At 38.1% G+C, this 27,781-nt stretch overlaps 1 protein-coding gene across 5 annotated transcripts in view; it reads left to right on the top strand.

Moving 5' to 3' along the window:
• Positions 1-27,781, top strand: part of GDPD4 (glycerophosphodiester phosphodiesterase domain containing 4) — a 198,733-nt gene that overhangs the window by 104,158 nt on the left and 66,794 nt on the right. For all 5 annotated transcript variants that reach the window (XM_040489449.1, XM_040489448.1, XM_040489447.1 and 2 more), the window contains one exon: positions 26,089-26,236. In XM_040489449.1, the coding sequence (XP_040345383.1) occupies positions 26,089-26,236 (148 nt within the window). The remainder of the gene's footprint in view (positions 1-26,088; positions 26,237-27,781) is intronic.

Genomic DNA, 27,781 nt, shown 5'->3' with positions numbered 1-27,781 from the left:
TCATATGATATTTGTCTTTCTCTGACTAATTTCGCTTAGCATAATACCCTCCAGTTCCATCCACTTAGTTGTGAATGGCAAGATTCATTCTTTTTGATTTCCGAGTAAAACCTCCATTGTATATATATACACCACATTTCCTTTATCCATTCATCCATCGATGGACATTTGGGCTCTTTCCATACTTCGGCTATTGTTGATAGCGCTGCTATGAACATGGGGGTGCATGTGCCCCTTCGAAACAGCACACCTCTATCCCTTGGATAGATGCCTAGTAGTGCAATTGCTGGGTCATAGGGTACTTCTATTTTTAATTTTTGAGGAACCTCCATACTGTTTTCTGGAGTGGCTGCACCAGCTTGCATTCCCACCAATGATGCAAAAGAGATCCTCTGCCTCTGCATCGTCACCAACATCTGTTGTTGCCTGAGTTGTTAATGTTAGATATTCTGACAGGTGTGAGGTGGTATCTCATTGTGGTTTTTATTTGTATTTCCCTGATGATGAGTGATGTGGAACATTTTCTCATGTGTGAGTTGGCCATCTGGATGTCTTCTTTGGAGAAGTGTCTATTCATGTCTTTGGCCCATTTCTTCACTGGATTCTTTGTTTTTTGGGGGTTGAGTTTGATAAGTTCTTATAGATTTTGGATATTAACCCTTTATCTGATATGTTGTTTGCAAATATTTTCTCCCATTCCATTGGTTGCCTTTAAGTTTTGCTGATTGTCCCTTTTGCTGTGTAGAAGGTTTTTCTTTTGATTAAGTCCCAATAGTTCATTTTTGCTTTTGTTTCCCTTGCCTCTGGAGACGTGTTGAGTAAGAAGTTGCTGTGGCTAAGGTCAGAGAGGTTTTTGCCTGTTTCTCCTCAAGGATTTCGATGGCTTCCTGTCTTACATATAGGTCTTTCATCCATTTTGAGTTTATTTTTGTGTATGGTGTAAGAAAGTGGTCCGGGTTCATTTTTCTACATGTCGCTGTCCAGTTTTCCCAGCACCACTTGCTGAAGAGACTGTCTTTACTTCATTGGATATTCTTTCCTGCTTTGTCAAAGATTAGTTGCCCATAAGTTTGTGGGTCCATTTCTGGGTTCTGTATTCTGTTCTGTTGATCTGAGTGTCTGTTTTTGTGACAGTACCATACTATCTTGATGAGTACACCTTTGTAATACAATTTGAAGTACGGGATTGTGATGCCTCCTGCTTTTGTTTTCTTTTTCAACATTTCTTTGGCTATTCAGGGTCTTTTCTGGTTCCATACAAATTTTAGAATTGTTTGTTCTAGCTCTGTGAAGAATGCTGGTGTTATTTTGATAGGTATTGCATTGAGTATGTAGATTGCATTTGAGTATGTAGATTGAAATTTTAGCAATATTTGTTCTTCCTATCCAGGGGCATGGAATCTTTTTCCATTTTTTGTGGCTTCAATTTCTTTCATAAGCTTTCTGTAGTTTTCAGCATATAGATTTTTACCTCTTTGGTTAGATTTATTCCTAGGTATTTTATGGGTTTTGGTGCAATTGTCGGTGGGATCGATTCCTTGATTTCTCTTTCTGTTGCTTCATTATTGGTGTATAGGAATGCAACAGATTTCTGTGCATTTGTTTTATATCCTGCAACTTTGCTGAATTCATCAATCAGTTCTAGCAGTTTTTTGGTAGAATCTTTTGGGTTTTCCATAGAGAGTATCGTGTCATCTGCAAAGAGTGAAAGGTTGACCTCTCCTGGCTGATTTGGATGCCTTTTATTTCTTTGTGTTTTCTGATTGCTGAGGCTAAGACTTCCAATACTATGTTGAATAACAGTGGCAAGAGTGGACATCCCTGTCTTGTTCCTTACCTTAGGAGGAAAGCTCTCAGTTTTTCCCCATTGAGGATGATATTAGCGTGGGTCTTTCATACGAATGGCTTTTATAATCTCAAGGTATGATCCTTCTACCCTACTTTCCTGAGGGTTTTTATCAAGAAAGGATGCTGTATTTTGTCAGATGCTTTCTCTGTATCTATTGAGAGGATCATGTGGTTCTTGTCCTTTCTTTTATTGATGTGATGAATCACATTGATTATTTTGTGGATATTGAACCAGCCCTGCATCCAAGGTAAAAATCTCACTTGGTCATGGTGAATAATTTTTTAATGTACTATTGGATCTGGTTGGCTAATATCTTATTGAGGATTTTTACATCTATGTTTATCAGGGAAATTGGTCTATAGTTCTTTTTAGTGGGGTCTCTGGTTTTCGAATCAAGATAATGCTGGATGCATAGAAAGAGTTTGGAAGTTTTCCTTCCATTTCTGTTTTTTGGGACAGCTTCAAGAGAATAGGTGTTAATTCTTCCTTAAATGTTTGGTAGAATTTCTCTGGAAAGCCGTCTGGCCCTGGACTCTTGTTTTTTGGGAGATTTTTGATTACGAATTAGATTTCTTAACTGGTTATTGGTCTGTTCATATTTTCTATTTGTTCCTGTTTCAGTTTTGGTAGTTTATATGTTTCTAGGAATTTGTCCATTTCTTCCAGATTGCCCATTTTATTGGCATATAATTGCTTATAATATTCTGATATTATTGTTTGTATTTCTGCTGTGTTGGTCGTGATCTCTCCTCTTTCATTCTTGATTTTATTTATTTGGATCCTTTCCCCTTTTCTTTTTGATCAAAGTGGCTAGTGGTTTATCAATTTTTTTTAATGCTTTCAAAGAACCAGCTTCTGGTTTCATTGATCTGTTCTACTGTTTCTTTTGGTTTTGATAGCATTGATTTCTGCTCAATCTTTATTATTTCCTGTCTTCTGCTGCCTTTGGGTTTTATTTGCTGTCCCTTTTCCAACTCTTTAACGTGTAAGGTTAGGTTGTGTATCTGAGACCTTTCTTCCATCTTTAGGAAGGCCTGGATTGCTATATACTTCCCTCTTATGACCACCGTTGCTGTGTCCCAGAGGTTTGGGCTGTGGTGTTATCATTTTCATTGGCTTCCATGTACTTTTTAATTCCTCTTTAACTTCTTGGTTAGCCCATTCATTCTTCAGTAGGATATTCTTTAGTCTCCAAGTATTTTTTATCTTTCCAAATTGTTTCTTATGGTTGATTTCAGGTTTCATGGTGTTGTGGTCTGAAAATATGCACGGTATAATCTCGATCTTTTTGTACTTGTTGAGGGCTGATTTGTGTCCCAGTATGTGATCTATTCTGGAGAACATTCCATGTGCACTGGAGAAGAATGTATATTCTGTTGCTTTAGGATGAATGTTCTGAATATATCTGTTAAGTCCATCTGGTCAGTGTGTCATTCAAAGCCATTGTTTCCTTTGTTGACTTTCTGTTTAGATGATCTGTCCATTGTTGTAAGTGGGGTGTTGAAGTCGCATACTATTACGGTAGTATTATCAATGAGTTTCTTTATGTTGTGGTTAATTGATTTATATATTCCACATTTGGAGTATAAATGTTTACAACTGTTAGGTCTTCTTAGTGGATAGATCCCTTAATTATGATATAATGCCCTTCTTCATCTCTTATTAGCCTTTATTTTAAAGTCTACATTGTCTGGGGCTCCTGGGAGGCTCAGTTAGTTAAGTGTCTGACTTTGGCTCAGGTCATGATCTCACGGTTCGTGAGTTCGAGCCCTGCATTGGGCTCTGTGCTAACAGCTCAGAGCCTGGAGCCTGTTTCAGATTCTGTGTCTCCCTCTCTCTCTCTGACCCTCCCCCATTCATGCTCTGTCTCTCTCTGTCTCAAAAGTAAATAAACGTTAAAATAAATAAATAAATAAATAAAGTCTACATTGTCTGATATAAGTATGGCTACTGCAGCTTTCTTTTGTTGACCATTAGCATGATAAATGGTTCTCCATCCCCTTACTTTCAATATGAAGGTGTCTGTAGGTCTAAAGTGGGTCTCTTATAAACAGCATATAGATGTATCTTGGTTTCTTATCCATTCTGCTACTTATGTCTTTTGTTTGGAGGATTGAGTCCATTGACATTTAGAGTGAGTACTGAAAGATATGTATTGCCATTATGTTTCTTGTAGAAGTTTCTGGTGGTGTTCTCTGGTCCTTTCTAGTCTTTGTTGGTTTTGGTCTCTCTCTCTCTCTCTCTTTTTTTTTCATCTTTTTTCCCCTCAGAGAGTCCCCCTTAAAATTTCTTGCAGGGCTGGTTTAGTGGTCACAAACTCCTTTAATTTTTGTTTGGGAAATTTTTAATCTCTCCTATTTTGAATGATAGTCTTGCTGGATAAAGAATTCTTGACTGCATATTTTTCTGATCCAGCACATTGAATATATCCTGCCACTCCTTTCTGGCCTGCCAAGTGTCTGTGGATAGGTCTGCTGCAAACCTGATCTGTCTTCCCTTCTAGGATAAGGACTTTTTTATTCCTTGCTGCTTTCATGATTCTTTCCTTGCCTGAGTATTTTGTGATTTTGACTATGATATGCCTTTTTGATGGTTGGTTTTTGTTGAATCTAATGGGAGTCCTCTGTGCTTCCTGGATTTTGTTGTCTTTGTCTTTACCCAGGTCAGGGAAGTTTTCTGCTATGATTTGCTCACATAACACTTCTACCCCTTTTTCTCTCTCTTCATCTTCTGGGACCCCTATGATTCTGATGTTCCTTTTTAATGAGTCACTGATTTCTCTAATTCTTAAATCATGCTCTTTTGCCTTATTTTCCTCCCTTTTTCTTGCTTCATTATTCTCCACAAGTTTGTCCTCTGTATCACTGATTCGCTGCTCTGCCTCATCCATCCTTGCCACTGTGGCATCCATTTGAGATTGCAGCTCAGATATAGCATTTTTAAAAATTTCATCCTGACTGGCTTTTACTTCTTTTGTCTCTGCAGAGAGGGATTCTAGTCTATTTTCAGACCCCAGCTAGTATTCTTATTACAATAATTCTAAATTCCGGTTCAGACATCTTGCTTATATCTGTGTTAAGTCCCTGGCTGTCGTTTCTTCCTGCTGTTTCTTTCTTTCTTTCTTTCTTTCTTTCTTTCTTTCTTTCTTTCTTTCTTTCTTTCTTTCTTTCTTTCTTTCTTTCTTATTTTTTTTATATGAAATTTATTGTCAAATTGGTTTCCATACAACACCCAGTGCTCATCCCAAAAGGGGCCCTCCTCAATACCCATCACCCACCCTCTCCTCCCTCCCACCCCCCATCAACCCTCAGTTTGCTCTCAGTTCTCAACAGTCTCTTATGCTTTGGCTCTCTCCCACTCTAACCTCTTTTTTTTTTTTTCCTTCCCCTCCCCCATGGGTTCCTTTTCAGTTTCTCAGGATCCACATAAGAGTGAAACCATATGGTATCTGTCTTTCTCTGTATGGCTTATTTCACTTAGCATCACACTCTCCAGTTCCATCCACATTGCTACAAAAGGCCATATTTCATTTTTTCTCATTGCCACGTAGTATTCCATAGTGTATATAAACCACAATTTCTTTATCCATTCATCAGTTGATGGACATTTAGGCTCTTTCCATAATTTGGCTATTGTTGAGAGTGCTGCTATGAACATTGGGGTACAAGTGCCCCTATGCATCAGTACTCCTGTGTCCCTTGGATAAATTCCTAGCAGTGCTATTGCTGGGTCATAGGGTAGGTCTATTTTTAATTTTCTGAGGAACCTCCACACTGCTTTCCAGAGCAGCTGCACCAATTTGCATTCCCACCAACAGTGCAAGAGGGTTCCCGTTTCTCCACATCCTCTCCAGCATCTATAGTCTCCTGATTTGTTCATTTTGGCCACTCTGACTGGCGTGAGGTGATACCTGAGTGTGGTTTTGATTTGTATTTCCCTGATAAGGAGCAACGCTGAACATCTTTTCATGTGCCTGTTGGCCATCCGGATGTCTTCTTTAGAGAAGTGTCTATTCATGTTTTCTGCCCATTTCTTCACTGGGTTCTTTGCTTTTCGGGTGTGGAGTTTGGTGAGCTCTTGATAGATTTTGGATACTAGCCCTTTGTCCGATATGTCATTTGCAAATATCTTTTCCCATTCCGTTGGTTGCCTTTTAGTTTTGTTGGTTGTTTCCTTTGCTGTGCAGAAGCTTTTTATCTTCATAAGGTCCCAGTAATTCACTTTTGCTTTTAATTCCCTTGCCTTTGGGGATGTGTCGAGTAAGAGATTGCTACGGCTGAGGTCAGAGAGGTCTTTTCCTGCTTTCTCCTCTAAGGTTTTGATGGTTTCCTGTCTCACATTCAGGTCCTTTATCCATTTTGAGTTTATTTTTGTGAATGGTGTGAGAAAGTGGTCTAGTTTCAACCTTCTGCATGTTGCTGTCCAGTTCTCCCAGCACCATTTGTTAAAGAGACTGTCTTTTTTCCATTGGATGTTCTTTCCTGCTTTGTCAAAGATGAGTTGGCCATACGTTTGTGGGTCTAGTTCTGGGGTTTCTATTCTATTCCATTGGTCTATGTGTCTGTTTTTGTGCCAATACCATGCTGTCTTGATGATGACAGCTTTGTAGTAGAGGCTAAAGTCTGGGATTGTGATGCCTCCTGCTTTGGTCTTCTTCTTCAAAATTACTTTGGCTATTCGGGGCCTTTTGTGGTTCCATATGAATTTTAGGATTGCTTGTTCTAGTTTCGAGAAGAATGCTGGTGCAATTTTGATTGGGATTGCATTGAATGTGTAGATAGCTTTGGGTAGTATTGACATTTTGACAATATTTATTCTTCCAATCCATGAGCAGGGAATGTCTTTCCATTTCTTTAAATCTTCTTCAATTACCTTCATAAGCTTTCTATAGTTTTCAGCATACAGATCCTTTACATCTTTGGCTAGATTTATTCCTAGTTATTTTACGCTTCTTGGTGCAATTGTGAATGGGATCAGTTTCTTTATTTGTCTTTCTGTTGCTTCATTGTTAGTGTATAAGAATGCAACTGATTTCTTTACATTGATTTTGTATCCTGCAACTTTGCTGAATTCATGTATCAGTTCTAGCAGACTTTTGGTGGAGTCTGTCGGATTTTCCATGTATAATATCATGTCATCTGCAAAAAGCGAAAGCTTGACTTCATCTTTGCCAATTTGGATGCCTTTGATTTCCTTTTGCTGTCTGATTGCTGATGCTAGAGCTTCCAGCACTATGTTAAACAACAGCGGTGAGAGTGGGCATCCCTGTCGTGTTCCTGATCTCAGGGAAAAAGCTCTCAGTTTTTCCCCGTTGAGGATGATGTTAGCTGTGGGATTTTCATAAATGGCTTTTATGATCTTTAAGTATGTTCCTTCTATCCCGACTTTCTCAAGGGTTTTGATTAAGAAAGGGTGCTGGATTTTGTCAAAGGCCTTTTCTGCATCGATTGACAGGAGCATATGGTTCTTCTCTTTTTTTTTGTTAATGTGATGTATCACGTTGATTGATTTGCGGATGTTGAACCAGCCCTGCATCCCAGGAATGAATCCCACTTGATCATGGTGAACAATTCTTTTTATATGCCGTTGAATTCGATTTGCTAGTATCTTATTGAGAATTTTGGCATCCATATTCATCAGGGATATTGGCCTGTAGTTCTCTTTTTTTACTGGGTCTCTGTCTGGTTTAGGAATCAAAGTAATACTGGCTTCATAGAATGAGTCTGGAAGTTTTCCTTCCCTTTCTATTTCTTGGAATAGCTTGAGAAGGATAGGTATTATCTCTGCTTTAAAAGTCTGGTAGAACTCCCCTGGGAAGCCATCTGGTCCTGGACTCTTATTTGTTGGGAGATTTTTGATAACCGATTCAATTTCTTCGCTGGTGATGGGTCTGTTCAAGCTTTCTATTTCCTCCTGATTGAGTTTTGGAAGAGTGTGGGTGTTCAAGAATTTGTCCATTTCTTCCAGGTTGTCCAATTTGTTGCCATATAATTTTTCATAGTATTCCCTGATAATTGTTTGTATCTCTGAGGGATTGGTTGTAATCATTCCATTTTCATTCATGATTTTATCTATTTGGGTCATCTCCCGTTTCTTTTTGAGAAGCCTGGCTAGAGGTTTGTCAATTTTGTTGATTTTTTCAAAAAACCAACTCTTGGTTTCGTTGATCTGCTCTACAGTTTTTTTAGATTCTATATTGTTTATTTCTGCTCTGGTCTTTATTATTTCTCTTCTTCTGCTGGGTTTAGGCTGCCTTTGCTGTTCTGCCTCTATTTCCTTTAGGTGTGCTGTTAGATTTTGTATTTGGGATTTTTCTTGTTTCTTGAGATAGGCCTGGATTGCAATGTATTTTCCTCTCAGGGCTGCCTTCGCTGCGTCCCAAAGCGTTTGGATTGTTGTATTTTCATTTTCGTTTGTTTCCATATATTTTTTAATTTCTTCTCGAATTGCCTGGTTGACCCACTCATTCGTTAGTAGGGTGTTCTTTAACCTCCATGCTTTTGGAGGTTTTCCAGACTTTTTTCTGTGGTTGATTTCAAGCTTCATAGCATTGTGGTCTGAAAGTATGCATGGTATGATTTCAATTCTTGTAAACTTATGAAGGGCTGTTTTGTGACCCAGTATATGATCTATCTTGGAGAATGTTCCATGTGCACTCGAGAAGAAAGTATATTCTGTTGCTTTGGGATGCAGAGTTCTAAATATATCTGTCAAGTCCATCTGATCCAATGTCTCATTCAGGGCCCTTGTTTCTTTATTGACCGTGTGTCTAGATGATCTATCCATTTCTGTAAGTGGGGTGTTAAAGTCCCCTGCAATTACCACATTCTTATCAATAAGGTTGCTTATGTTTATGAGTAATTGTTTTATATATTTGGGCGCTCCGGTATTCGGCGCATAGACATTTATAATTGTTAGCTCTTCCTGATGGATAGACCCTGTCACTATTATATAATGTCCTTCTTCATCTCTTGTTACAGCCTTTAATTTAAAGTCTAGTTTGTCGGATATAAGTATGGCTACTCCAGCTTTCTTTGGCTTCCAGTAGCATGATAAATAGTTCTCCATCCCCTCACTCTCAATCTAAAGGTGCCCTCAGGTCTAAAATGAGTCTCTTGTAGACAGCAAATAGATGGGTCTTGTTTTTTTATCCATTCTGATACCCTCTGTCTTTTGGTTGGCGCATTTAATCCATTTACATTCAGTGTTATTATAGAAAGATATGGGTTTAGAGTCATTGTGATGTCTGTATGTTTTATGCTTGTAGTGATGTCTCTGGTACTTTGTCTCACAGGGTCCCCCTTAGGATCTCTTGTAGGGCTGGTTTAGTGGTGACAAATTCCTTCAGTTTTTGTTTGTTTGGGAAGACCTTTATCTCTCTTTCTATTCTAAATGACAGACTTGCTGGATAAAGGATTCTCGGCTGCATATTTTTTCTGTCTAGCACACTGAAAATCTCATGCCAATTCTTTCTGGCCTGCCAAGTTTCAAAAGAGAGATCAGTCACGAGTCTTATAGGTCTCCCTTTATATGTGAGGGCACGTTTACCCCTTGCTGCTTTCAGAATTTTCTCTTTATCCTTGTATTTTGCCAGTTTCACTATGATATATCGTGCAGAAGGTCGATTCAAGTTACGTCTGAAGGGAGTTCTCTGTGCCTCTTGGATTTCAATGCCTTTTTCCTTCCCCACTTCAGGGAAGTTCTCAGCTATTATTTCTTCAAGTACCCCTTCAGCACCTTTCCCTCTCTCTTCCTCCTCTGGGATACCAATTATGCGTATATTATTTCTTTTTAGTGTATCACTCAGTTCTCTAATTTTCCCCTCATACTCCTGGATTTTTTTATCTCTCTTTTTCTCAGCTTCCTCTTTTTCCATAACTTTATCTTCTAGTTCACCTATTCTCTCCTCTGCCTCTTCAATCCGAGCCGTGGTGGTTTCCATTTTGTTATGCATTTCGTTTAAAGCGTTTTTCAGCTCCTCGTGACGGTTCCTTAGTCCCTTGATCTCTGTAGCAAGAGATTCTCTACTGTCAGCTATACTGTTTTCAAGCCCAGCGATTAATTTTATGACTATTATTCTAAATTCACTTTCTGTTATATTATTTAAATCCTTTTTGATCAGCTCATTAGCTGTTGTTATTTCCTGGAGATTCTTCTGAGGGGAATTCTTCCGCTTGGTCATTTTGGATAGTCCCTGGCGTGGTGAGGACCTGCAGGGCACTTCCCCTGTGCTGTGGTGTATAACTGGAGTTGGTGGGCGGAGCCGCAGTCAGACCTGATGTCTGCCCCCAGCCCACCGCTGGGGCCACAGTCAGACTGGTGCGTGCCTTCTCTTCCCCTCTCCTAGGGGCGGGATTCACTGTGGGGTGGGGTGGCCTGTCTGGGCTACTTCCACACTGTCAGTCTTGTGATGCTGGGGATCTGGCGTCTTAGCTGGGGTAGGTAGGCAAGGTGCGCAGGGGCAGGAGGGGCAGGCTTAGCTTGCTTCTCCTTAGGTGATCCACTTCAGGAGGGGCCCTGTGGCAGCAGGAGGGAGTCAGATCCGCTGCCGGAGGTTTGGCTCCGCAGAAGCGCAGAGTTGGGTGTTTGCGCGGAGCGAGCAAATTCCCTGGCAGGAACTGGTTCTCTTTGGGATTTTGGCTGGGGGATGGGCGGGGAAGATGGCGCTGGCGAGCGCCTTTGTTCCCCACCAAACTGAGCTCTGTCGTTCGGGGGCTCAGCAGCTCTCCTTCCCTTTGTCCTCCAGCCTTCCCGCTTTCTGAGCAGAGCTGTTAACTTATGACCTCCCAGCCGCTAAGTCGCGCTTGCTGTCGGAACACAGTCCGTCAGGCCCCTCCGCTTTTTGCAAGCCAGACTCGGGGGCTCTGCTTGGCCGGCGAGCCGCCCCTCCGCCCCGGCTCCCTCCCGCCAGTCCGTGGAGCGCGCACCGCCTCGCCGCCCTTCCTACCCTCTTCCGTGGGCCTCTCGTCTGCACTTGGCTCCGGCGACTCCGTTCTGCTAATCCTCTGGTGGTTTTCTGGGTTGTTTAGGCAGGTGTAGGTGGAATCTAAGTGATCAGCAGGACGCGCGGTGAGCCCAGCGTCCTCCTACGCCGCCATCTTCCCTCCTCTCCCCTGCTGTTTCTTTTGGGGTAAATTCCTTCATTTCATCATTTTCAGGGGAGAAAAGGAATTCATAAGGTAAAAAAAATTAAAATTAAAAAATTAAAAACCGCACACACACACACACACACACACACAAATCATATAAATGATGCCAGATCCTAGGTGTGTTTTAGTCTGGTTGTTCAAAGGAGCTGGATAGATTAGAGGAAAAGGGGAAGAAAAAAAAGAAAAATGTTTGAAAATTTGAAAAAATGATATGAGTGAAGTAGAATAAAATGAAATGATGAAAGTAAAATAGAATTTGAGGAATTTACAAAAAAGTAAAAAATATAGTAGAAAAAAATAAAAATATTTTTAATAAAAATTGAAAGTAAAAATAATTTTTTCTCTTTCTGTATTCAAGAAAAAGAAAAGAAATGAAAAAGAGAAAAAAGAAAATTGAATAGATGGACCAGCAAACAGACCAAAATGTGATTGAAATTACATCATTTTCTCTAGAAGTCAGACTGTGAATCAATTTATAGTCCATAAACTAAGCAGGTGGAGAGACTTGTGTTCCTGAAGAGCTATGTTGGCCCAGTTGGACGGGGCTCAGTAGTGTAATGGCTCCATTCTCCACTAGATGGCACTGCTTAGCTTACTGGGGTGGATTGTTGTGGTGCTTGATAGATGTGTATGCGCATGTGTGGGAGGGGTGAAAATGGCTTCACCCAGCTACCCAGTCTCTAGTATCGAAAATCTTTTCTCCCAGATCAGCAATCATGCACCTGTCCTTTGTCTCTGGCTTCTGTCCACTCCCCACTTTTATACTGTCCATGACCAAGCCATCAGGTTGCCAGGCAGCACCTCCCTCCTGAGTTTTATCTCAGATGCAGCTGTGTTTCCCAACCCCTCACTTCTGAGGGACTGCGGCTTTGTCCCACTCAGACTTTCTGGGAGAGGGTCTCACTAGGCATTGGCTGGGTGCCGGCTGCACCCAGGAACGTTCGCAGGACCATGCTGCTGCCAATGCCCAGAGACTGTGGCTTGGTGCCAGCCTGCCCTAGAAAAAGTTCACACAGTCATGTAGCAACAGTATTTCAGGAATTATGGAAAAACATAACACACATCTGGCACCAGGGTTCACCCTTAGCGACTTTGTTACAGCACCAGTGAATGTGGTTGTTCTCCAAGGTCTGCTGGTACCTTTGCTGGTGGGGGGTCCGCACAGCCTCTACCAAATGTTCTCCCTGCAGGAGAACTGCCTCTCCCCATGTGGCCCAAGAACCAATCGGACTTCACTCTGCTCCTGGGGATTTGCCCTTCCCACCAGAGCACTGCCAGGTATCAAGCTATGGAGTTTCAGACTCTGTGCTCCCCCTGTTTATAGAGTCTTAGTGGAATTTAAACCCTCTCCTTTCTCCTTTTTCCCTTTTTAGTTCAGTCCCTGTGGCTATTTCCACTTTTCCACCTTCTCTCCAGCTGCTTTTGGTGGGGGGTGTGCTTTTCCATATCCTCCCCCATCCCCACCTTCTCCATTTTCTCTCTGCAAGCAAAAACAGCTCCCTGCCCTCCCCAGCTTCTCTCTCCCCAAGTTCACCTCTCCACTCCGTGTACCTGCTGAGTTCTGTGGTTCAGGTTGTGCAGATTGTTGTGTTAATCCTCAAATCAATTTTCTAGGTGTATAGGATGGTTGAGTGTTGATTTGGCAGTATTTCATGGACACGAGATGCAAAAAAAAAAAAAAAAACCCTTCCATGCTGTTCCACCATCTTGGCTTCTCCCAAGAGAGAGAATCTTAAGTAGGCTCCATGCCCAGGACCGAGTCCACCATGGGGCTCAATCTCACAACCATGAGATCATGACCTGAGCTGAAATCAGCTAACTGACTGAGCCACCCAGGTGCCCCTCCTAATCATAATTTAGATTGATGTAGTAGTTAAAAAAGTAATTATAATAGCTTCCATTTATTGAGCCTTTATTATGTGTCAAGTTCTGTGGTTGTTAGACCATAGGCTCTTTTTCAAATCCTGGCCTACCCACCAGCTACACAGACATATGACTTTGGACAGATTTCTAATCATCCATTTTCTCATTTGTAAATAAGAATAGCAATAACTGGGCTGCTTGGGTGGCTCAGTTGGTTGTGTCCAACTTTGGCTCAGGTCATGATTTTGCAGTTCATGAGTTGGAGCCCTGCATCAAGCTCTGTGCTGACAGCTCCGAATAGCAATAACCTAAAGAAAAAAATAATAATACCCTGATGGACTGGTTTAATGATTAGAGGAAATTATTCTTCATATTATGCACATGCAAAATGCTAGGCAAATGTAAGAACACAATTAAGCGTTAGCTGCTTCTTTTACCATCACCATCCTTACCTGCCATGCCCTGGAAATTATCATCATCCCCATTTTGCAAATGAGGAAACTTGCCCCCAAAGAGGCAAAGTTCAGGCAGGCTATGTAATTCACCAAAATTAATGTACTTGATCAGTAGGGGACCAACCTGAGATTTAAATATAGGCCTCACAGACTCCAGAGTTCTTTCACCTTAGGGCTTTAAAGTTATTCCTTGGCTATAGTTATGTGGGCATAATTTCAAATGGCATCAGATTTGAGAGGAATCATACCCTGAGTCTTGTTACAAAGTGAAGCAGTTTAATTTAGCTCAACAAATATTTCCTGAGTAATAATATGTACCAGTGCACCATGCTAGTTTTATGGGAAAAGTCAGAAGGCACCATCCTTTTCTGTAAGGAAACCATATATTAAAGACAATAAAGGTTTTTCCATGTAGCTGTACGCAAAGGTGATTGTGATAAATTCATGAGTTGTACATTATTCCAAGTAATTCTCCTCAAGGACCACTGCATTTTAAGAAATTAAGTAGTTGTACCTTCACTTATTTGTGTAGTGTTTATGACAAGGATATTTGTAATTACAGTCACATTTCTAATACATGCTCTGTGATTATGCTCACTTCGTACTCTATCTGACCACTGTCACAAGACATTGTGACCTTGCCACTTAGACCAAGAATGCTTTAAATATGTTATTTTAATAAAAATAGAAATGCCCTCTGCTTTATTTCTGATGTGGAAATTTTATAGTGTTTTAAAATTTTAACTGTAAGTACTAATTTATTGAGGTGAAACCTGCATAACATAAAATTAACTATTTTAAAATGAACAGTTCAGTGGCATTTAGTGCATTCATCTCTAATTCAATACATTTTTTTTCTTTTTCTTTTTTTTGGGCTTCAAGTTTTATTTAAATTCTAGTTAGTTAACGTAGGGTAATATTGGTTTCAGGGGTAGAATTTAGTGATTCATCACTTACATACAACACCCAGTGCTTATCATGCCACGTGCCCTCCTTAATACCTGTCACCTATTTAGCCCATCCCTCCCTCTACCTCCTCCAGCAACCCTCCATTTGTTCTCTATAGTTAAGACTCTCTTATGGTTTGCTTCCTTCTCTTTTTTTCCTCCTTCCTCTATGTTTGTCTGTTTTGTTTCTTAAATTCCACATATGAGTTTGAAATCATATGGTCTTTGTCTTTCTCTGACTGACTTCACTCAGCATAATACTCTAGCTCCATCCACATTATTCCAGATAGCAAGATTTCATTCTTTTTGATAGTTGAGTAACATTCCATTGTACGTGTGTGTGTGTGTGTGTGTGTGTGTGTGTGTGTGTGTGTGTGTACCTATACATATGTATATGTATATACGACATCTTCTTTATCCATTCATCTGTTGTTGGGCACTTGGGCTCCTTCCATAGTTTGGCTGTTGTTGATAATAATGCTGTAAACATCAGGGTGCATTTACCCCTTTGAAGCTGTATTTTTGTATCCTTTGGGTAAATACCTAGTAGTGGAGTTACTGAATCATAGAGTTGTTCTATTTTTGACTTTTTGGGAAACCTCCATACTGTTTTCCAGAGTGGCTGCACCAGTTTGCATTCCCACCACCAGTTCAAAAGGGTTCCCCTTCTCTGCATCCTCAACATCATCTGTTGTTTCCTGAGTTGTTAATTTTAGCCATTCTGACACATGTGAGGTGGTATCTCATTGTGGTTTTGATTTGTGTTTCTCTGATGATGAGTGACGTTGAGCATCTTCTCATGTGTCTGTTAGCCATCTGAATGTCTTCTTTGGAAAAATGTCTCTTCATGTCTTCTGCCCATTTCTTCACTGGATACTTGTTTTTTGGGTGTTGAGTTGCTAAGTTTTTTCTAGATTTTAGGTACTAATCCTTTATCACACATAATCACATTTTAAAAATCAGATTACGTTTTGCTAGTAGAAATTCTTATTTTCCCTCTTTTCCTTGGTCAGTCTTGCTGGGAGTTAATGAATTTTATTAACCATTTCAAAACACCCAATTATGGCTTTGTTAGCATATTTACTTTCCCATTTCATTGATTTCTGTACTTTGTTTTTTTCTTCTTCTACTTACCTTAGTTTAATTTGCTCTTCTTTATTTTTTTTATTTATAGAAACTTTATGTTTGAGTTTTAGATATGACAACAGGAGCATAAGCCTTCTTACGAACATAAAATAAAGGTGGAATTAGATTTGGATTTTAAAATAGTAATTATATTGTGGTGCATAATACTCTAATAAAAGCATACTTCAGTTTTTCAAATCTTAAAGCATAGAATAAATAGTATACATCTGCTCTCATAATTTACTTTTTGTAAACATTTCTTTTTTTATTGCATTATAATTGACACACATTACATTGGTTTCATGTGTACAACATAGTGATGCCACAACTCTACACTTTATGCTATGCCTACCACAAGTGTAGCTACCATCTGTCACCATATAAGGCTCTTACAGTACCATTGGCTATATTCCCTATGCTGTATCTTTTATCCCTATGGCTGTTATTCCCCCCTGGAAACCATTAGTTTGTTCTCTATATTTATGGGTCTGTTATTGCATTTGCTTATTTGTTTGGTTATTCATTTACTTTGTTTTTAAGACTCCACATATAATTGAAATCATATGGTATTTGTCCTTTTGTGTCTGACTTATTTCATTTAGCATAATACTTTCTAGGTCCATCTATGTTATCACAGATGGCAAGATCTCATTCTATTTTATGGCTGAGTAATATTTCATTGTGTATAAATATACCACATCTTTATCCATTCATCTTTTGATTGACACTTGAGCTGCTTCCATATCTTGGTTTTTGTAAATCTCTAATAAACGTAGGGGTGCATATATCTTTTTGAGATCATTTTTGTTCTTCTTGGGTAAATATCTAGTTGTGGAATTACTGGGTCTTATGGTATTTATATTTTTAATTTTTTGAGGAACACCCATCCTCTTTTCTACAGTGGCTGTACTAATTTACATTCCCACCAACAGTGCACAGGGGTTTCTTCACCAGCCCTTATTATTTCTTGCCTTTTTATTACCAGCCATTCTGACAGGTGTAAGGTGATATCTCATTGTGATTTTGATTTGCCTTTCTCTAATGATGAATGAGATTGAGCATCTTTTTGTATGTCTTCTTTGGAAAAATGTCTATTCAGATTCTTTGTCAGTTTTAAAAATCAGATTGCTTTTGGGTGTTAAGTTTATAAGATATTTGTAGGTTTTGATATTAATCCCTTATTGGATATATCATTTGCAAATATCTTCTTCCATTCAGTAGGTTGCCTTATCATTTTGTTGATGCTTTCCTTTGCTGTGCAAAAGCTTTTCATTTTGATGTAATCCCAGTAGTTAATTTTTGCTTTTTTTCCTCTTCTAAGGCTTGTTTTTTTTCCTGTTTCTAAGGCCTAATGCCTATGATTTATTCTAAGATTTTTATGGTTTCAGGTCTCACATTTAGGCCTTTATTTCATTTTGTTTATTTTTGTGTAGGGTTTAGTAAGAAAGTGGTTCACTTTATTTTTTTTATAAATTTTTTTAAACGTTTATTTTTTGAGAGACACAGAGTGTGAGTGGGGGAGTGGCAGAGAGAGAGGGAGTCACAGAATCTGAAGCAGGCTCCAGGCTTTTAGCTGTCAGCACAGAGACCAACCTGGGACTCAAACTCACAAACTATAAGATCACAGCCTGAGCCGAAGTCAGACGCTTCACCAACCGAGCCATCCAGTATGTATATGTATATATATACACACACATATATATATGTATGTTTTGTGTGTGTGTGTGTGTGTGTGTGTGTGTGTGTGTGAGAGAGAGAGAGAGAGAGAGGAAGGGAGGGAGGGAGAGAGAGAGAATGGAAGCAGGTGAGGGGCAGAGAGTGAGGGAAGGAGAAAGAGAATTCCAAGTAGTTTCCCAGTGTGGAGCCTGATGCCGGGCTCAAACTCACGAACCTGTGAGTTCATGACCTGAGCTGAGATCAAGAGTCAGATGCTTAACCAACTGAGCCACCCAGGTGCTGCAGTGTTTTTGTATATTTTATTTCCTCTTTGATTTCTTTGTTGATCTATTGGTTGTTTAGTAGCATGTTGTTTAGCCTCCATGTATTTGTGGTTTTTCCAGTTTGTTTCCTTATAATTGATTTCACGTTTCATGCTGTTGTATTTGGAAAAGATGCTTGATGTGATTCCAGTCTTGCTAAAGTTATTGATACTTGTTTTGTGGACTAACATGATCTGTTCCAGAGAATGTTCCCTGTTGCAATTAAAAAAAATATTCTGTATTCTGCTATTTGTGGATGGAATATTCTGTATACATCTGTTAGGTCTAATGTATCTTTCAAAGCCAGTGTTCCTTTGTTGATTTTCTGTCTGAGTGATCTATCCATTAAGAGTAGTGTTAAAGTCTCCTACTATAATTGTGTTACTGTCATCTTCTCCCTTTATTACTGCTAATATTTGAATAGGTGCTAAGGTGTTGTGTGCATGGATACTTAGAGTTGTTATATCCTCTTGTTGGATTAATTATCATCATGTAGTGCCCTTCTGTGTCTCTTGTTGTAGTCTGTGTTTTAAAGTCCATTTTGTCTGATATAAATATTGCTACCCTGGCCTTTTTTTTTCCCTGCTTCCATTTGCTTGGAATAAGTTTTTCCATCCTTTCACTTTCAGTCTATATGTGTCTTCAGGCCTGAACTGAGTCTCTTGTAGGCAGCATAAGATTGGTCTTATTTTTTCTAGCCATTCTGTCACTTTTTGTATTTTGATTGGAGCACTTAGTCTACTTACATTTAAAGTAATTGTTGATATATATGTACTTATTACCATTTTACATTTGTTTCATGGTTGCTTTGTAGTTTTCTCTGTTCTTGTTTTCTTCCCTTGCTCTCTTCCCTATGCATTGATGGCTTTCTTTGGTGGTATGCTTGGATTCCTTTCTCTAATTTTTGTGTATATATTACAGGTTTTTAATTTGTGGTTACCATTGAATTTATATATAACATCTTCAGTGTGTAGCAGTCTACATTAAGTTTATGGTCACTTAAGTTTGAGCACATTCTAAAAGCACTAATTTTTACTTCCCCTCCACATTTTATGCATATAATGTCATATTTTACATCTTTTTATTTTGTGTATCCTTTGACTAATTTTTATAGATATGATTAGTTTTACCATTTTTGTGACTTAACCTCTTTTTTTTTTTTTAAACATTTTTTTTTTAATTTTTTTTTTCAACGTTTATTTATTTTTGGGACAGAGAGAGACAGAGCATGAACGGGGGAGGGGCAGAGAGAGAGGGAGACACAGAATCGGAAACAGGTTCCAGGCTCTGAGCCATCAGCCCAGAGCCCGACGCGGGGCTCGAACTCACGGACCGCGAGATCGTGACCTGGCTGAAGTCGGACGCTTAACTGACTGCGCCACCCAGGCGCCCCGTGACTTAACCTCTTTAATGGCTTTATAAGTGATTAATCTATGGTTGCTCTTAACTGTGAATTTTTTTCCTTTCATAATTTTCTAATTATAGCCTTTTCTTTTTACTTAAAGAGTTCTCCTTAACTCTTTCTTACAAAGCTGCTTATAAAGCTGATTTAGTTGTGATGAACTCCTGTAACTTTAGTGTATCTGAGAAACATTTTATCTCTCATTTTTTATTGTTACTTTTTGCCATTTTACTAACTTGAGTTTAAATAAATTTCAAAAATAATTCCATTTTTAATATTTTGAAGAATGGTCATACTGGTTTCCAGAACAGCTATGCCGGCATTATACAAGGGTTCCAATTTCTCCACATCCTCCATATCAGTGTTTTCTGGTTTTTTGATGTAGCCTTCTTAATGGGTTGGTATTGGTTCCTCTTTATGTTTTTTCAAATTATTATTATATTTGTAAAATTTTATTTAAATCCAAGGGCATTGTAATGATGGTTTCAGGAATAGAATTTAGTGATACATCACTTACATATAACACCCCGTGTTCATCCCAACAAGTGTCCTCTTTAATGCCTATCACCCATTTAGCCCATCCCCCTGCCCAATACCCCTCCAGCAACTCTCAGTTTGTTCTCTGTATTTAAGAGTCTCTTATGGTTTGCCTCCCTCTCTGTTTTTATCTTATTTTTCCTTCCCTTCCCCCACGTTCATCTGCTTTGTTTCTTAAATTCCTCATGTGAGTGAAATAATATGATATTTATTTATCTTTCTCTGACTGACTTATTTCCTTTAGCATAATATATTCTTGTTCTATCCATGTTGCAAATGGCAAGATTTCATTCTTTTGATTGCCAAGTAGTATTCCATTGTCCATTTTGTGTGTGTGTGTGTGTGTGTGTGTGTGTGTGTGTGTGTGTATACATACCATATCTTCTTTATTTATTCAACAGTTGATGGACATATGGGCTCTTTCCATACTTTGTATTGTTGATAGTGCTGCTCTAAATTTTTGGATGCCTGTGTCCCTTTGAATAAATGTATCCTTTGGATAAAAATCTAGAGTTGTTAATTTTAGCCATTCTGACAGGAGTGAGGTGGTATCTCATTGTGGTTTTACATATCTCACTGATTTGTGTTTCTCTGATGATGAGTGATATTGAGCATCTTTTCATGTGTCTGTTTGCCATCTGTATCTCTTCTTTGGAAATGGGTCTTTTCATGTCTTTTGCCCATTTCTTCACTGGATTATTTGTTTTTTTGGTGTTGAGTTTGGTAAGTTCTTTACATATTTTGGCTTCTAACCCTTTATCTGATACATCATTTGCAACTACTTTCTCCCATTCTGTCAGTTGCCTTTTATTTGTTGATTGTTTCCTTGGCTGTGCAGAAGCTTTTTATCTTGATGAGATTCCAGTAGTTAATTTTTGCTTTTATTTCCCTTGCCTCTGGAGATGTGGTGAGTAAGAAGTTGCTGAGGCCCAGGTCAAAGAGGTTTTTGCCTGCTTTCTCCTTGAGGATTTTGATGGCTTCCTGTCTTACATTTAGGTCTTTCATCCATTTTGAGTTTATGTATGTGTATGGTGTAAGAAAGTGGTCCAGGTTCATTCTTCTGCATTTCGCTGTCCAGTTTTCCCAACACCATTTGCTGAAGAGATTGTCTTTTTCCACTGGGTATTCTTTCCTGCTTTGTTGAACATTAGTTGGCCATATATTTGTGGGTCCATTTCTAGGTTCTCTATTCTATTCCATTGATCTATGTGTTTGTTTTTGGACTAGTACCTATATACTGTCTTGATGATTACAGCTTTGTAATACAGCTTGAATTCCGGAATTGTGATGCCTTTAGCTTTGATTTTCTTTTTCAACATTACTTTGCCTATCCTGGATGTTTTCTGGTTCCATACAAATTTTAGAATTGTTTGTTCTAGCTCTGTGAAGAATGCTGGTGGCATTTTGATAGGGATTGCATTGAATGTGTAGATTGCTTTGGGCAGCATTGGCATTTTAACAATATTTTTCTTCTAATCCATGAGCATGGAATGTTTTTCCACTTCTTTGTGTCTTCTTCAATTTCTTTCATAAGCTTCCTATAGTTTTCAGCATACAGATCATTTACCTCCTTGGTTATGTTTATTCCTAGTTATGTTATAGTGGTTTTTTTTTTTGCAATTGTAAATGGGATAGATTCCTTGATATCTCTTTCTGTTGCTTCATTATTGGTATATAGAAATGCAACTGATTTCTGTACATTGATTTTATATCCTGTGACTTTGCTGAATTCATATATCAGCTCTAGTAGTTTTTTGGTGGAGTATTTTGGGTCTTCCACATAGAGTGCCATGTGACTTATTAAAAAGAATGAAGTTCGAGTATAGGAGTCCCAGAAGATGAAGAGAAAGAAAAAGGGACCATTTATGTGACCAAATTATAGCTGAAAACTTTCTTAATCTGGGGAAGGACACAGACATCAAAATTCAAGTAGCACAGAGAACTCCCATTAGATTCAACAAAAGCTGACCATCACCAAGTCACCATAGTCAAGTTCACAAAATACACATACAAGGAAAGAATCCTGAAAGCAACGAGGGAAAAAAGTCCTTAACTTACAAGGGAAGATAGATCAGGTTTGCAGCATATCTGTCCACAGAAAGTTGGCAGGCCAAAAATGAGTGGCAAGATATATTCAATATGCTGAATGGGAAAAATATGCAGCCAAAAATTCTTTATCCAGCAAGGCTGTCATTCAAAATAGAAGGAGAGATAAAGAATTTCCCAGATAACAAAAACTAACAAGAGTTTGTGACCACTAAATCAGCCCTGCAAGATATCGTAAGGGGGACTCTGGAGAAAAATAAAAATAAAACAAAGAAGACCAAAAGTAACAAAGACTAGAAAGGACTAGAGAACATTATCAGAAACACCAACTCTACAGGCAACACAATATCTTTCCATAATCACTCTAATTGTAAATGGCCTAAATGCTCCAATTAAAAGACATAGGGTTTCAGAATAGATAAAAAAACAAGACTCATCGATATGCTGCCTACAAGAGACTCATTTTAGACCTAAAGAGACCTGCAGATTGAAAGTGAGGGGATGGAGAACTATCATGTTAATGGATGTCAAAAGATGGGGCACCTGGGTGGCTCAGTTGGTTAAGTGGCTGAAACTTGGTTTCAGCTCAGGTCAGGGTCTCATGTTTTATGAATTTGAGCCCCACATCAGGCTCTGTGCTGATAGCACAGAGCCTGCTTGGGATTCTTTCTCCCTCTGTACCCCTCTCCTGCTTGCTCTCTCTCTCTCTCAAAATAAATAAAAATAAACCTAAAATAAAAAAAAGAAAAGAAAGCCGGAGTAGCTATACTTATATCAGACAAACTAGATTTTAAGACAAAGATGAAGTGTAACAAGTGATGAAGAAGGGAATTATGTCATAATTAAGGGGTCTGTCCATCAAGAAGAGCTAACAATTGTAAATATTTATTCCCCCAACTTGAAAGAACCCAAATGTATACATCAATTAAGCATAAACATAAAGAAATTCATTGATAATAATGCCATAATAGTAGGGGACTTTAACACCCCATTTACAGTAATGGGCAGATCATCTAAGCAAAAAATCAACAAGGAAATTATGGTTTTGAATGACACACGGGACCAAATGGACTTAACAGATAAATTCATAACATTCCATCTTAAAGCAGTAGAATACACATTCTTTTCGAGTGCACATGGAACATTCTACAGAATAGATCACATACTAGGTCATAAATTAGCCCTCAAGAAGTACAAAAAGATTGATATCATACCAGGCATATTTTCAGAACACAATGCTATGAAACTTGAAATCAACCACAAGAAAAATTTGGAAAGACCAAGAATACTTCCAGATTAAAGAACATTCTAGTAAAGAATGAATGACTTGACCAAGAAATTAAAGAGGAAATTAAAAAGTACATGGAAGCCAATGGAAATGAAAACATTACAGTCCAAAACCTCTGGGATGCAGCAAAGGTAGTCATAAGAGGAAAGTATATACCGATCCAGGCCTTCCTAAAGAAGGAAGAAGTGTCTCAAATACTCAGCCTAACCTTACACCTAAAGAAGCCAGAAAAAGAACAGCAAATAAAGCCCAAAACCAGCAGAAGAAAGGAAATAATAAAGATTAGAGAAGAAATTAATGATATCAAAATAAAAAAACCAGAACAGATCAACAAACCAGGAGCTGGTTCTTAGAAAGAATTAACAAAACTGATAAACCCCTAGCCAGATTTATCACAAAGAAAAGGAAAGGACCAAACTAAATAAAATCACAAATGAAAGAGGAGAGATCACAACCAGCATCTCAGAAATACAAAGGATAATAAGAGAATATTATGAACAACTTATACCAACAAATTGGGCCATCTGGCAGAAATGGACAAATTCCTAGAAACATATAAACTACCAAAACTGAAACAGGAAGGAATCTAAAATTTGAAAAGACCCATAACCAAGAAAGAAGTCCAGGGCCAGGTGGCTTTCCAGGAGTATTTACCAAACATTTAAAGAAGAGTTAATACTTATTCTTTTGAAGCTGTTCCAAAAAATAGAAACGGAAGGAAAAATTTCAAACACATTCTATGAGGCCAGCATTACCTTGATTCTAAAACCAAAGACCCCACTAAAAAGGAGAACGCATGATCAAGTGGGATTTATTCCTGGGATGCAGGGCTGGTTTAATATCCACAAATCAATCATTGTGAGTCATCACATTAATAAAAGAAAGGATAAGGACCGCATGATCCACTCAATAGATGCAGAAAAAGCATTTGACAAAATAGAGCATCCTTTCTTGATAAAAACCCTCAAGAAAGTAGGGATAGAAGGAACATACCTCAACATCATAAAGGCCATGTATGAAAGACCCACCACTATCACCCTCAATGGGGAAAAACTGAGAGCTTTCCCCCTAAGATCAGGAACACGACAGGGATATCCACTCTCACCACTGTTGTTCAAAATAGTGTTCGAAGTACTAGCCTAAGCAGTTAGACAACAAAAATAAATAAAATGCATCAAAATTGTCAAGAAAGAAGTCGAACTTTCACTCTTCACAGTTCTTTAAATGTTTGGTGGAATTCACCAGTGAAGTCATTGGGTCTAGGACTTTATTTTGGGATATTTTTGGCTAATGATTCAGTCTCCTTACTCATTATAGATATATTCACATTTTTTCATTCTTCATGATTCAGTCTTGGTAGGTTCTGTGTTTTTAGGAATTTGTCCATTTCATCTATGTTACCAAATTTGTTGGGGGTAAAAAGTTCATAGTACTCTCTTATATATTTTTTATTTCTATCAAATTGGTAGTAATATCCCTAGTTTCATTTCTGATTTCAGTACTTTGAGTCTTGTTTATTAGTTCATCTAACTGAATGTAATTTTGTTGATCTTATTCAAGGAAGTAACTTTTGGTTTCATTGATTTTTCCCTATAGGTTTTCTTTTCTCTAATTTACATCAGCTGTGATCTTTATTATTTTCTTTCTTTTGCTATGTTGGGTCAATTTGTTCTTTTTTTAATTCTCTGAGATATAAAGATAGGTTGTTGATTTAAGATTTTTATTTTTTTAATATAAGCATTTATAGCTATAAATTTCTCCCTTGTACCACTTTTGTTTCATCCTATGAATTTTGGTATGTTATGTTTTCATTTCCATTCATTTATAAGTATTTTCTAATTTCCCTTGTGATTTTTTGATGCATTGATTGTTTAAAAGTGTGTGGTATAATTTTTCATGAATGTGTAAATTTTCCAGTTTTGTGTTACAGACTTCTAGCTTCATCCGCTTGTGGTTGGAAAGGATAATTTGTATGGTATCTGTCTTTTTAAATGTATTGAGACTTAATCTGTGGCCTAACATATGACCTATCCTGAAAAATGTCCTATGTGCACTTGAGAATAATGTGTATGCTATTATTGTTAAGTATTCTGTATATGTCTGTATTCTGTATAGTTTCTTGTGTTAAGTCATCTATTTCCTTACTTATCTTTGATCTGGTTGTTCGTTCCATTATTGAGAGTCGGGTATTGAAGTGTCCAATTATTACTGCAAATTGGTCTGTTTCTCCCTTCAGTTCTATCAGGTTTTGCTCTGTACCTTTTCCTGGCCTATCATTTGGTTTGTAAATGTTTATAATTGTTATATTTTCTTACTGTATTGAACCTTTTATTAATATATAGTGTCTTTCTTTGTCTCTTATTACCTTTTTTGATATAAAGCCTATATTGTCTAATGTCAGTATAGCCACCTCTGCTGATTTGGGTTACTATTTTCACAGAATATCTTTTTTCTATTCTTTCATTTGCAATCTATCTGTATCTTTGGGTCTAAAATGAGTTTCTTGAAGACAGCATATAGTTGGATCATATGTTTTTATTTATTCTGCCAATTTAGCTGACTTGATGGTAAATTATATTTAAAAAAATTAAAACAGTTCTTGAAGCCATTTACATGGTGTATTTTGTGAGAAATTTAAATCCCTAAAAATGACAACTTGACCAGAATTGCTAGGTATTCCAATACTTATTTTCTTCTTTTCTCTATAAAGAATGCACAAGTATCTGCTGATATTTTGTGTATTGGGAAACATTTGGTTTCATTCCCTCTACTTAAGACTTGTAAAATTTTTTTACATTTGAAATTTAAATAATATTTAAATTTATTTCTTCAGTCCTTCATTTACCATTTATGAAGGCAGGTATTATGCTAAGTAATGGATATACAAAAATGAATAATACACAGTCTCTACTTTTAATTTGATTATAGTCAAGTAAAGAAGACTAATAGGAAAGCAGATAAATATAGTAGAATGTGGTAAGTACTCTGATGAAAGTAAGTAGAGATGCTATACAGTCATGTGCTGGAGCTGGTTTATGCCAGCTCATGGAAGCCAGTTATTAAATAGTTAGAAACTTTGCAAATCTGTTTTACCAGTGGTAGCTTGAAATTGACTATGGTGGGCGTATTTATACCATGGAAATTGGCAAATGCTACAAGTAGTGCTTTCTCTTTTTTCCCTAGTTTTTCTTTTTTTTCCTTAGGATATCCAGTTTACTAATACACCATTGTTGGTATAGGAGCAGAGGTATTAAATCCAGTCCTTTACCTTATTTCAACATGAACCCATTCTGCATAGCATGTCATAAGTTGCTACAGGACCAGCTGCTTCTAGTGTTTTAGGTAACAGCCTCTCACAAACATGGTGGCTGTTACCCTTTTAGATGAGGAAGGTGAGATTAAGTCTAGATTCAGACTAAATCACCTGTGGGTTCTGTTTTTATTCCAGAGATTATAAAGCAGCTAACATCAACATCAATTTATATATCGTCAATGAGCCTTGGCTCTACTCACTGGCCTGGTGCTCCAGGATTCACTCAGTGACCACAGACAACATTCAGACCCTGAGTCAGCTAAATCACCCTTACTTCTTCATGGTGAGCTGGTTGTCCAGATTGTTCTTCCAAGTCTGTTACAGTAGGAGTCTAAGTCCCTTACCCCACACCTACATTGTCCACTGTGCAGACACCTGGGGAGCTACTTAAAAGCAGAAAGTTCTATGATATTGGAGATGAGGCATTCTCCCTTCTCTCACCCAGATCCTTCTGTGTTTGTAGGGAGAAATTAGTATTGTCATAATAATTGCTGTTTACCAAATCTTCACAGTGTGTTTTTCATGCAGTATGTAATTTGTCCCTCTGAGTTACTCACTTTCATTATCTCTATGAAGAAACAAGTTTTCAGATATTAAGATTCTTGGACATGGTTGCATGATGCAAGATTCAAAATGAGGTCTGACTCCAGAGTTTTGTTACTGTAGCCCCACCTTTCTAGATGCAGTGATAGTGACAGGGGCTGTAGGAAAAAACCTGTATGTCCTGAACAAAATCCTTCTGAAAAGGAGAACCATTGTCCAGCCACCTAGCTTAATTGCCCCTCCTAGCCCTGCTACTGCTTATTGCCAGAGGTTTGGGGACCTGAATACTTGGGTTATAATCCCAGCTAAATCCTATCGATTACTATCTGTGGAAACAGCCCTGGCTAACCAGTTAACTGCTGCAGAGCTTGTTTTTCTGATCTGTGTACAGTAGGTTGACTGAGTGGAACACAATAGTGTATAAGAGAAAACAGCTTAATTTCTCTCCATTGACTCTTTAAACTGCCCTGTGAGGTAGGCTTTCCCTGCTCCTGAATGAAATCTTACTCCAGTCCCATAACTTTTCTAGTCACTCTTAGGTAATTTTTAAATTTTACTTTCAGTCACCAAAAAGACTCAATTCAGAATAAAAGTGTCCAGTTGAGAGTAAAAACCCAGACTCCAAGTTGCCTTGAAAGGTAAACCTTTAGGCATAGAAGCCTAACTGAGGAGAAGAATTATTTCATGTTGCCTTGTCCACACCTCCAGCCTCACTAGCCCTTGTTTAGGGTCACAACCAGAAGAAAGGAGATCAGGGTCAAGGTCACAATCTCATGGAGCCGGACTGCATTGAGGCCTTCTGTTAGCTGTGTAAAATTACTGACACCTTATTTCTTGGTAGCTTGGGCAACTTTCTGGAGATGACCCTGAAGGAAACCTTGGATGGCAGGTCCCTTGGCATAGGTGAAGCCTTGCTACTTGTCTGTCCTTGTATAATTTTCCTTCATATGTGTACTATATGTTTTTCTAACATTTTCTTTTAAAAAATTGATTACAAAGTAAATCTGTTAATTATATGAAATTTAATCATTACAAAAATACATAAATCCGAAAGCAACACCCCACTCCGTAATCCTATCCCCTAAGTCGGTAATGTTTCACAGTTGTCCCTTTCCATATATTAAATGAAGTTTTATTAAATAAAGCTTTTTATTTTAATACTTGAATTAATACTATTTGAATTGATAATAAATTCATGTGATTCAAAATTCAAAAACTATAAAGTTTTCTTTTATGCCTTTCTCCTATGCCTGGCTTTTTTAAAAGGACCCATCGCCTCTTTGTT

The sequence above is a fragment of the Herpailurus yagouaroundi genome, unplaced genomic scaffold (genome assembly GCF_014898765.1).
Source record: "Herpailurus yagouaroundi ecotype Mexico unplaced genomic scaffold, PumYag 180, whole genome shotgun sequence".
Classification (NCBI taxonomy): Eukaryota; Metazoa; Chordata; class Mammalia; order Carnivora; family Felidae; genus Herpailurus; species Herpailurus yagouaroundi.
This window is presented reverse-complemented; position numbering and strand designations above follow the sequence as displayed.